The 11,057-nt window shown below is 46.8% G+C and overlaps 1 protein-coding gene across 1 annotated transcript; it reads left to right on the top strand.

The window, feature by feature from the left end:
* Nucleotides 1-3,283: 3,283 nt before the first annotated feature.
* Nucleotides 3,284-6,211, top strand: LOC104517936 (ribonuclease ZC3H12A; the record flags this gene model as incomplete). The annotated part of the gene is made up of 5 exons (XM_010178351.1): nt 3,284-3,423; nt 4,197-4,431; nt 4,984-5,090; nt 5,195-5,740; nt 5,873-6,211. Coding segments are annotated over 5 exons (1,367 nt in total), but the record flags the coding sequence as incomplete, so codon positions are not given.
* Nucleotides 6,212-11,057: the final 4,846 nt, after the last annotated feature.

Raw genomic sequence — 11,057 nt, 5'->3', positions numbered from 1 at the left:
TGGCTGTGCGTGACCCCGGCTGTGAGGCGAGCTGAGAGCGAGGGGTCTGAAACACTCGGGGGGCTTCTCGCTGCCAACAGCTGCTGCTGGGTGCCCTGGTAGTGTTTTCCAAGGTGCAGGGAGTCAGGAGGACGAGCATCACGGTCTGTGTGATGCCCTGTCCTGCCCGTGGTCTCTGCCAGCCCGTAGCCAGTGGTTCATGGGGCTCTGACAAGAGCGGGCGTGCTTGCTGGGAAATAAAGATGTTCCTTTCTATTCTCTAACTTACAAGGAGGATAACTGAAGATACGTTGTCCTCTTACCTAATGGCTTTATGTAAGTTTCTCTAGCAGGAAGTTGCTCAATAAATAATTACAGGTTAAATTAGAGAAGGCTTTGTAATATGGAGCTGTGTGGTTCATGGGGCTCTGACAAGAGCGGGCGTGCTTGCTGGGAAATAAAGATGTTCCTTTCTATTCTCTAACTTACAAGGAGGATAACTGAAGATACGTTGTCCTCTTACCTAATGGCTTTATGTAAGTTTCTCTAGCAGGAAGTTGCTCAATAAATAATTACAGGTTAAATTAGAGAAGGCTTTGTAATATGGAGCTGTCTCCTGCATTGGAGACCAGTCACTAAATTGTTGTATTTTGGTTAAATTTCTCTACAGTGTAGAGAACGGATGGGGTGCCAAAGGGGCAGAGTGTGGTGTCACCAAGGCAGGGCTGTGACTCACCCTCAGCATCCTGGGTGCTCTGGTGCCAGTGGCAGGTCCTGGTGGGTGCTGCAGCCTGCGAGGCTGCTTGGGTTGGAACAGTAACTTTGGGAGTGCAGGAGCCCTAATATCCATGGAGCACCCAAAATCGCTTGGCTGGATATTTACTGGCCTGATGTCCTTACCTTCCCCTGCTGTACTCTCCACCTCTGCACAGGTGGGTCTGGGCTCCATTAATTTAATACACCAGCCTCTTTCACTGTGCTTTAGTTTAACAGATCTCATCATGTGTGTTTGGGTACACAGACCTTTTTATTTAAAAAACCCCAATAACCAACAGGGGACACACAGAGCTGCTGCATGTGTTACTGTAGGCTTTGTCTGAGGTGAAAGTGCTGAGTGAAGATGTACTTGCAGGTGTGGTTTTCTCTAAGCCCTGGTTGACAGTTCTCAGAAAAGATGGGGTACAGTCTGCTGTGCAACTGATGAACAGAGCCTGCGAGTCCCAGGGTAAATAAGGAATTCTGGTGGCAATGGAGCAAGGACAGTGAGGAAAAGCTGGGACCTGGGCATCTGCAGGAGAGCAGAGACCTGTCGCTGTGGCTCTTGGGCAGCTGTGCAGTCACTTGAGGAAAATGGCCCATTGTGAAAGCTGAGCTGATAAGTGTGACTCTTGCCGAAAGTTTACCTTAGATAAGTGCTCAGGCTTAAACAACAGAATTGGTTGTGTTTTTTGAGTGAGGAGCCTCTTACCCATGAAAGTTGTCCCGAAAAGTGCAAGAGAGAGATCACAGCAAATGTGACTCAGGGCAGGCCATGCGGTAATAACGCTGCAGATAGACCAGAGTTTGACATGAGAAAAGCAGTCTGGCTTTTTTTTAAGCAACTTGCTAGAAGGGGAATTCCATTCTGAAACTTCCTGTATTGATGGTGTGATGTTCCCTGCTGATTCATTTGCAGTGTGTACAGCGGCCTCCCTGAACAGCTCTTGACAAACATATGCAAATCATAGTGGAAATTAGCTTTTACTTCCTTCTAAGGGAATTTTTTCTTGGCTGTTGCCAAATCAGATCAGCCCAATTAGCTACCTTCTGTAGAGTTGAGATTGGTAGCAGGGGCTCAAAAAAAAAAAATCTCTGCTTTTCTGTTTTATCTCTAAAAGACCACAGTACCCTGTGTCTGGTATCTATAGCAAAACCAGCCTGACACTGGAAAAAATTCAGAGCATCTGCTGATGGCAGGGGGGTTGGAACTAGATGATCTTGAAGGTCCCTTCCAACCCAAACCATTCTGTGATTCTGTGATCTTTTCTTCTGATTGTTAATGTCAGCCTTTCTGTAATTTGGGATTCTTAATGAGGATGTGCTAGGTGTCTATTTAGGTGTCAGTTTTCATATTAAATGTGTAGTTCTTATAGAATAATTGTTTTGGCCCAACTCTTTAGTTTTCTTAATAGCTTCAGAGAAGGGTGAGGACTAGAGGAGAAATAAAATTTCTTTCTAGTGGTACAGTTGTACAACAGGAGTAATGCTTCTTAGCAATGCCTCTGCTGGGATGTAAGTAAATTAATTACTCTTCAGTAATTAAGTTATGGAGGAGTTCACTACCATGCTATAAGTGGAGGTGGGAGTTGAAATGTTCAAGTGTAGATGGGAAGAGTAAAACTTGGAGCAGGGGTAGTGCCCAGGTGGGAAAATCTTACTGAATTAGGGACCAGCTGTCTTCAGTAGAGTATGTCTTAGCAGAGTGTCATCCCGAAACACAGGCTGTTAGATCTTCAGTATGACAAGTTGGTCTGTAATACAGAAAAGATGTGAGTTTGCCAGAACTGTTATCAACAGAAGAACTACTTACACTGTAAATACTGGCACTTGTAAAGCAGAAGTGGTAGTTTCCTCATAGAAGTTCTGGAAACTTATTGATATGACCTAATGAATAATTAAGCAGCAGCTTTTTGCATTGGTATGTAGCTTCTGATGCTGTTGTCAGACTTTGTTCTCAAACTGCTTTTGAGGCATTCAGCACTGATCCCGCTCACAGGAGGTGTTGCTGTGTCCTGCAAATAGTGCATTTGTAACCAACTTTTTGGGCCATGATATAATGAAGAAGCATCTTTCCTCAGTGCTGATGTCCTTGAGGGCATGAAGTGTGTTGTTTTCCTTGACTTTACCAGCAGAACACCTAGTGAGGGTGCAGTTTACACTGGCAGAGGTCAGCCACTGGTGCTGGCTGGCAGAATAGGACAAAGGGTGTTTAAGATCACACTGTACTAGGGGCTAAAAATAAAGATCTAGAGTCCAGAGTTGGAGCAAAGGCTCTGTTTCAAAGCAGCTGCAACAGCTATGGCTGCTTTCTCCCTCCCACTGAGGATTTGAGTATTTATTGGTGTGCTGAGGTACTGAAAGCAACGCAACTGTGAAGATCTTGGTGCTGTTCTTTACATGAGATGAGCAATGAATGCTGATTGTGCTACTCTAACACTTCTTCACTAAAGGTTGTCTGAATTGCTGGATCAGTTTGTGTAGTCTATTGCCTGACTCATCTGCACATAACCTGGATATTGAAATTATCCTTTCTTCTTTGATGCAGCCATGGAAATAAAGAAGTGTTCTCCTGCCGGGGCATCCTTCTGGCTGTCCAGTGGTTTTGGGACAGAGGACACAAGGATATTACAGTCTTTGTGCCATCTTGGAGGAAGGAGCAGCCACGACCAGATGTACTTATAACAGGTGTGGAAATATGAAAACCAAAAGTAGCTTTACAAGCTTACTGCTTTGTCACTTAATGAGCTTGCAGAGTTCTGACTAGTTAGTAATTAACTTATGAATGGAAGATCTGAGTAGTAGGAGATCTGGTAAGCTGAGCTGACCAGTGAGAACTGGCCATTAACTTCTTCCCTAAGCAAGTTCTTGCCTGGATCAGTTGGAATAATTCAGAGAACAAAGAATGCAATACCACTCTGCTTCCTACCTTCTTGCCTTTTATTACTTGCATTTTTTTCCCCCCTTTCAGGGACACATCTTCATGTGTGTATTTGACAGTAATTGTTTGATACTGTAGACTGTACAGTGATAAAAGTTAGTGTGATGGGAGTTTAGTCAAATTATTCAAGTTGAGGGGAGTTTGCTGTGAACTTGCCAACAGCTGAGGTTTCTAAGTAACTACTCAGAAATCTCTATGTAGTGTGGCCCTACAGAAGGTGCCAGCCTGCCAGGCCTAAATGCAAATTGCACTTTGCATGCAGAGGATTATGTGGGTGGGAACCTCTTTATAAGAGCAGCCTCTGTGGTGAGCTCTGGGTGTTCTTGGGTGCTGTACAGGCATTGTGGCTGGGAATCCACCTCTGACAGCCTGATGGATGGCATAAGGAAAGAGCTGAGAATACAGGCTAGGTTCTGGAGAGATGGAATTATTTACATTAATTTTGTCACTTATTTATAATGTTACTTTATCTGTGTGAAGGTCTTTGGGCCATGGAAGTTGACAGTTGTGTTTGTTTTAGATCAGTATATTCTCCGTGACCTGGAAAAGAAGAAAATTCTGGTCTTCACCCCTTCCAGACGGGTTGGAGGCAAACGTGTCGTCTGTTATGATGATCGATTCATTGTGAAACTGGCACATGAGTCTGATGGCATTGTGGTTTCTAATGATACTTATCGGGACCTGCAGAACGAGCGTCCTGAGTGGAAGAAATTCATTGAGGAGCGTCTGTTGATGTATTCCTTTGTTAATGACAAGTATGTTCCCGTTCTTCCTTTGCTTTTAAAAAAAGATCCATGTGAGCATGCTGTCGTGTTTTAATGAAGCAATGGCAAGTGATGCATGAAAAGATCAAAATGCTGGTACAGAGTGGAAAAAAAAATCCTGTAGAGATATCTTTTGATAGAAGGAAGTGTGGTGAGAAGAACTGTCCAACTGTGGTGAGGTACAAAGGCATTGGAATTGGAATCATCTTAATAGCTGTTCATGGCTTGGAGCTAGGAGTTCTGTAGGGGAGTTCCTAGGAGAGCCTCAGGACTTGATTTCCTCACAGGACAATAGTTAGCTGGCCCAGCAGCAACTACTACTTCTGGTCATCAGTAGATCACAGAACCTCTTCTGTGTCTGAAGTGAAGCACTTCATGCCAGTCTTTACTAGGTGACTGGAGAGTTGTCACTGCAGGGAAGTGGGAAAGCTTGTTAGGGCTCAGATGGTTTTTAACCTTCAGTGAAATGGGAGACTTCTAGAAGAAATGAAACCCTGACTCAAGAATGCAAACTGCTCCTGACTGAGATTTCTTTTTCTGTAGGTTTATGCCTCCAGATGATCCCTTAGGGCGACATGGCCCCAGCCTGGATAACTTCCTCAGAAAGAAACCTGTGGTGCCAGAACACAAGAAACAACAGTGCCCTTATGGTAAGACCTTCCTTCTGAACATGAGTTCTGAAGTGTAATTCATGCATTTAGTAGAGTTCAGCTGGTCATTCCACGCTCATTTCATGCTCTGCCTTTTCTTGCAGGGAAGAAATGCACTTATGGAATTAAGTGCAAATTCTACCACCCTGAAAGGATCAATCAGCCCCAGCGCTCGTTAGCTGATGAACTCCGAGCCAATGCAAGGTTGTCTCCTACCAGAAGTACCAGTACTAAGGAGGAGAAAAAGGGCAAAAGAGGTTCCCAGGCAGAGCTTTTGTGCTCTGTGCCCACGGAGAGTGATAAAAGCTCTTTGCAGAAGGTCTCTGCAGAGAGGAAAAGCTTGACTCACAAAGCAAAGCCCAGTGATGTTCCACTTCAGGTCAAGGGCTGTGTGTCAGGCAGTGTCCCTCCCAGCAGTGGGAGCCACAGGTCCTCTGACAGATACCAGCAGCCTCCTATGGACTCTCTGTCTTATATCTCTCAGGAGCATCTTGATTCAGGCATTGGGTCTTTGGAGAACCAACTGTCTGACATGTGGCCTTACAGATCTGCCAGTCACTGTGATCATTCCCATGCTGATCAGGTGGCAGTCTGCACCTGTGGTAGGCAAAGACCTGTCTACCCACACTCTCCCAGCTTAGAGCAAAATGGTCTGGTCTCTTACAAGCATGGTTCCCATAAATCTTCTTCCTCTGGTGCTAGCTTCTTGCAGTATAGCCCTGAGATCTCTCACTCAGGACCTCCTCACTCTTTCTCAGGCTATGGAGTGCCTGTACACCCAGCTAACGCTGGGCAATACAGTCTGCCCAATGACTATAATGCCTCTCCATCCCATTCTCGAGAGTACTGGTCTGAACCATACCAGATGCCACCTCCTCAGGTGAGATCCACCAGTGTGCGAGATCCTCGTTCTGTACAGAGAGCCCCAGGGCCAGCATACGGGGACTCCTGCCAGTGGGCTGTCTCTGACCAGTTTGCAGAGGAGAGGGCCAATGTGCATGTCAAGCTGTGTGGCATATTCCATCCCCATTTAGTTGATGCTGTGATGAGTCGTTTCCCTCGGCTTCTGGATCCCCAAAGGTTGGCTGCGGAGATACTGACCTACAAATCTCAGAACCCAGGTATATGAGGCAGATGCTGAGGGCAGCCAGGCATGTGAAAAGCTGTAGGGTTGGTGTTTGCACTCTGTAGCTGCCATAGATGCCTTCTGAGGGCTCCTCCTTATTCCTTGGAAGTACCAGGCTCCAGGTGGAGGCTGGGTCCCAGATGTGGTATGCTCACAGCAAATTCTGATCCAGACATGACAGTGTGTCCCTCTTAGAGGCAGCCTTAGGGTCCCACCTTCCCCAGAGAGTGCTGAAGAGGTTCTGGATGCTGAACAGAAGAGGCTGCAGCTTCAGAGCAGGATTTGTCCTTGGGGATGTGTGGTGAGTCAGGCACACCCTAAGTTCCTGCAGTGGTTCAGAACTTACTCCCATGAGCTTCAGTTTTGAGATGGCCAATGTATGATCAGGCACAGGGAGGGAGGACTCGGGGGGACTTGTGAAAGAGAAGGGGGTACTGCCTGTGCACTAGTGTGAGGCTTATTTGTGAAGACTAAAGTGCATTGTCAAGGCTGTTCTTAGCTCTTAACTAAGCCTCTTTATTAAATCCTCCCGTGCAGATCTGGAAAATATTGGATGATAAATCTAGGATGAAGCTAGGTTTAGCTGACTTTAATTTGGTTTTATTGGTACACTTCTCTAATGATGCTTTCCATACCCCTCCCACTTAAGCTTACCTTGCTGAGATGAGGTAATTCTCCAGTATGTACCACAAGTGCTTCACAAGCTGCTCAGCTCCCAGAAATCGGAGGAGCTAGGGTCACAATCCTGTCTCAGGATGAGAGGCCTGACACTGCTCCAAAGCTACATGCAAGTTGTGTGTTTGGCATTCACTGAAGAATGCAGTTGCCAGCACATGTGGATGACCACGCTGTTGATGCTGCTCAAAACCACTGCCCTTGGCTGGTAACCTGTCTTACCCTGTCTCTGTACAACGCAGACAAGGAGGATTTATCATGTTGTGCCTTTTGTCTTCAGACAGCAATAGTTCTGAGCATACAGTAAAACAGCAGTCATGTCTGGACTGCTGCCCATACTGAGCATTCCTTAATATTTTTCTCAGTGAAGCTGTTGCTTCATCTTCTTCCTTACTAATGTTTTCCCGTCCCCTTCAGCTTTGTCAAACTATAGCAGCATCCAAAAAACATAGAATAAGACTTACTCAGTGAGACTGTTTCCCCTTTCATTCCCTCTTACTCTGTAAGGTGTTTTTTTACTGTAGATACTGTAACAGATTTTTAAATATGCAAAACCAATTGCTGTAGTAATTGGTTCTGGTCCTGGGATTTCATTGTGCTTAGAATGCAAAGATGTTTCTTGCACTTGCAGGCCAGAAGCAGTTGATTTGTTGATACACATTGTATCTGTGTGTTTTGTTATGTTTTTTTTAAATACGTCCATCTTGTGGTTAAACCAAGGTTGTTGAGTGGCAAATTATGAAGGGGAGAGTGGAGAGCAGCCGTTCCCGAGAACCCTCCTCAGGAATGGTTCTGTCCATCACTGCTCTTCCCTCTGCCTGTCCAAGGCCTGACCTACCCAGACTGGCACCATGTGCCATCAAAACCACAGGGACACAGAAACCTGTATACCTGGTGAATTATGATACATTACAAATTAGTAATGTTTCATTGTTAGTAAGCAAAATGCTTCTTAAGTAACCTGATACTTTGCATATTTGTAAATTACAGGAAAAAAATTGGTTTTTAATGTTATTGTCCAGCAACTTGCTGCTTGCTGCTGTTTTTAATTAGTACTATTCTCAACTCAGCCACTGTGCTACTTGGCGTGGTGGTTTTTGTTTTTTCTGGTGAAATACCAATATATGCTGCTTCTCTTGCAATCAGAAGATTAACATTTTATACTCACAGGCTGACATTCTGCTGAACTTTCTGTATCATTATGCAGTGTGTAGTTATGTACTGAATGGAGGCAGCCATGTAAAAACCATGGCAAAGTAAGAACTTGTGTTATATAAATAAAAACTGCTGAGTTGAATTATTTGCTCTCTGGTGGCTTTTTGACCATTCAACATTTTAGCTGGCTTTCCAGGAAAGTCAAAGAAATTATCCTTCCTCCCTGGGGTTCCTCTGACAACCTTAGATCTCCGTATGTGGTCTGGTGGCAGCCTGTTGACAGGCTTGTTCATTGGTGCAGTGTGGCAGGTCAAAAAAGAAATCAAACTACAGCAAATTGCTGTAGCAGGTAACGGCGTGTCCAGTGTTCCCTGTTTGTTGGCATTACTGGAGTCAGCTCCCTGCACTGGGATGCACTGGCAGTGGAGGTGCAGTGGGGCAGCAGCGTGCAGGCCTGTGGCTCTAATGCAGTGTGAGAACTGCTGTGTTGTTGGATGTCTTGGCTACTAAAGAATAGTCCTCTCAGTTATTGGAATAAATAGTCCAGCTGTGCTTCAGTTTTAATGACCAGTCCCACAGTTCAGGCTGGAAATAAGTGCATATTTTATCCAGTTATGTAGCACATCTGTGCCAGATGTTGAGCATGATAATATGCTAACTGTAACGTGTCAGGACTTTGCTCTAAAGCTTTGGTGTGAACTGGGAAGGAAATGCAGTGGGAATATCAATGCTCACATTTCTGTATCAGAACCTTCCCCTCCCACCTGCTCTGCTGCAGTACAGCGTGTTCTTACCTGACTTGTTAAATAACTTTGTGGTCTTTATTCAAATTTGTGCTCTTGATTTAATACAGAGCAATGGCTATTTCTAGTTAATCAGAAACAAGGGGAGCAGGTGCTCCTGGTGATAGTGCTTTGTTTCAAAAAACAAATCTGAAATCTGAACCTCACAGTCTGAAAGGTCATTTATTGACTGTGGGAGAGGAACCCTCCAGAGGATGTCATCAGAAGTGACAGTGAGCTGCCGTGGCTCTGTGCAGGTAGGATGGCTGGGGTCTTGGTGGGGAGGGCATCGAGTGATGTGTCACAGATCCGATCAGACCTTTTAACCATGAGAAGACTTCTCTGCTGTTTTGTGGTGGGGTCTGCACTTGACAAATGCTGCAGGATTTTAAGGCTGGTCTTCCTGTAAAATACTTTAATAGATAACTTCAGTTTTGTGGGATGTGTGGATGGGGGGCAGGATGTTCATTTGTATTTCTATCAAAGCTGGGCCATAACCAGGAAGGGAAGAGCTGGTGGTGACTCTGGTTATGATGTTAACCTCCGTTGCAGTGCCAGTCCTGGTGGCACACACAGCAGTTTGGGAGGGTCAGTGCCAAACACAAATCTGCTCAAAGTTATTCCCACAAACTGCTGCTGCGTGTACTGGAAATCCAGCCAGTGTTTCTCCCAGTTCTCTCATTCTCTCACGTGAGGCTTCTGCATGTTGAACCTGCTGCCTCCTGTCCCGGGAGCATCCTGTGTTCAAATGTGAGTACTGCTTTCTTGTCTGCCCCGCATCCCAGTGGACCTGTTCGCTGTGATGCTCAGGAACTTGGGAAATGTGGGGAACACTGATCAGAACTGTCACTACTGCATATTTTTTTCACCCCTGCACAATCATCTGCACTGAGTCAGAGGAGCTGCCTACCTGTGCACCGCGGGATGCTGCGCTCGGGGGGGCTCTCGCTGTGCTGTTGTGGAATTTTCAAGATGCATCCTGTGGCTCACCACTTCCTTGGCTGCAGCAGTGGGGAGGACCTGTCATGCTTGCTGTGCGTTCACATCGTGTTTCCTACCCTTCAGAAATAGGTTAGATCTTCATGTCAGGTTACTGAGCAAAGGAGGTCAGGCACAGGCACCCTGTTGAAAGTTTCCTGTAGCGCGGTGGGGTTGCTCTGCCCTCATCCTGTCAGCCTTGTGTTGTTGGTAAAGCCTCATGCTGAGCCCCACAGGAGCCTGGCTCCTCTCTGAGCAGCTCTTCCTACTCTGACAGGCTGAGGAATTGCTGCTGTTCTCCTTGAAAGGGGGAGATCCCAGGCTGAGCTGGAGAATGAGGTGCAGAAGGCTCTTGAGAAGTGTCAGGGCACAACCATGGGAATGAGGAGTTTGTTGTCTGGGGTTTGCTCGCCTCTCCCCTGAGCCAGCTGCCTCCTGCCCCTCTTGCTCGCTGAACTTTGATTTGAACCCATCTGGTTCCCTCACACTGGGGATTTCCAGGATGGGGCTAACTCAACTCCTAACATTTTAAGGCATTTCCAGGGGCAGGAATCTGACCCAAGGCTCCTGTACGGGCTGTGGGAAAGTGGCTGCGATGTAATGGAAGCGCTTGTGTGCAGTGTCACATGGGGGCTGTGGCGATGTCACGGTGCAAGGAAGCAGGTTCAGCATCAAACTGCTGTTTTCACCCAACTCTGAGGCTGCAGAGAGGAAGAGGAAGAGGTGTCCCGAGCACACAGCAGCTCTGTGCCGTGTGACTCAGAGGCAGATGGGGTACAGCCTTGCCATGAGACAAATGCAGGAAGCCAGTAACTCCACAGGGTAAATGTTGCAGCAAAGCGCACAGAAAAGTGCAGCAGCAGCAGGGCTGGGTCCTGCTGGAGGCTGGTGCTGGGGAGGGCAGCGCTGCCTGTGCAGGTGCCCTCAGTGCTCACCCTCCAGCCCAGCATTTGTCTGTTCCCCTGTCACCTGCCTCCCTCCGTGCCTTGGGCTTTTGGCCCTGAACACCCCTCCGGGGCCGGAGGTTGAAGCCTGCCCGGAGCAAAGCTCAACCCCTTACTGCAGTGACTGGTGGGCAGCAGCCATCTCAACCCTCCTGGTGAAGCCACCAGGGAGAAGCAGCCCTGAGCTTCCCCACGGCCTCCCCCGCACCCCCAGAGGCCAGCGTTGCACAAAGGTTCTGGAGTTAACACAGCGTCTGGTTGAGCAATGGCTCAGGAGGATTTGCATGGTGTGCTGGCCCCGGGGAAG

Source organism: Antrostomus carolinensis, unplaced genomic scaffold (genome assembly GCF_000700745.2).
Source record: "Antrostomus carolinensis isolate BGI_N321 unplaced genomic scaffold, ASM70074v2 scaffold25171, whole genome shotgun sequence".
Lineage (NCBI taxonomy): Eukaryota > Metazoa > Chordata > Aves > Caprimulgiformes > Caprimulgidae > Antrostomus > Antrostomus carolinensis.
This window is presented reverse-complemented; position numbering and strand designations above follow the sequence as displayed.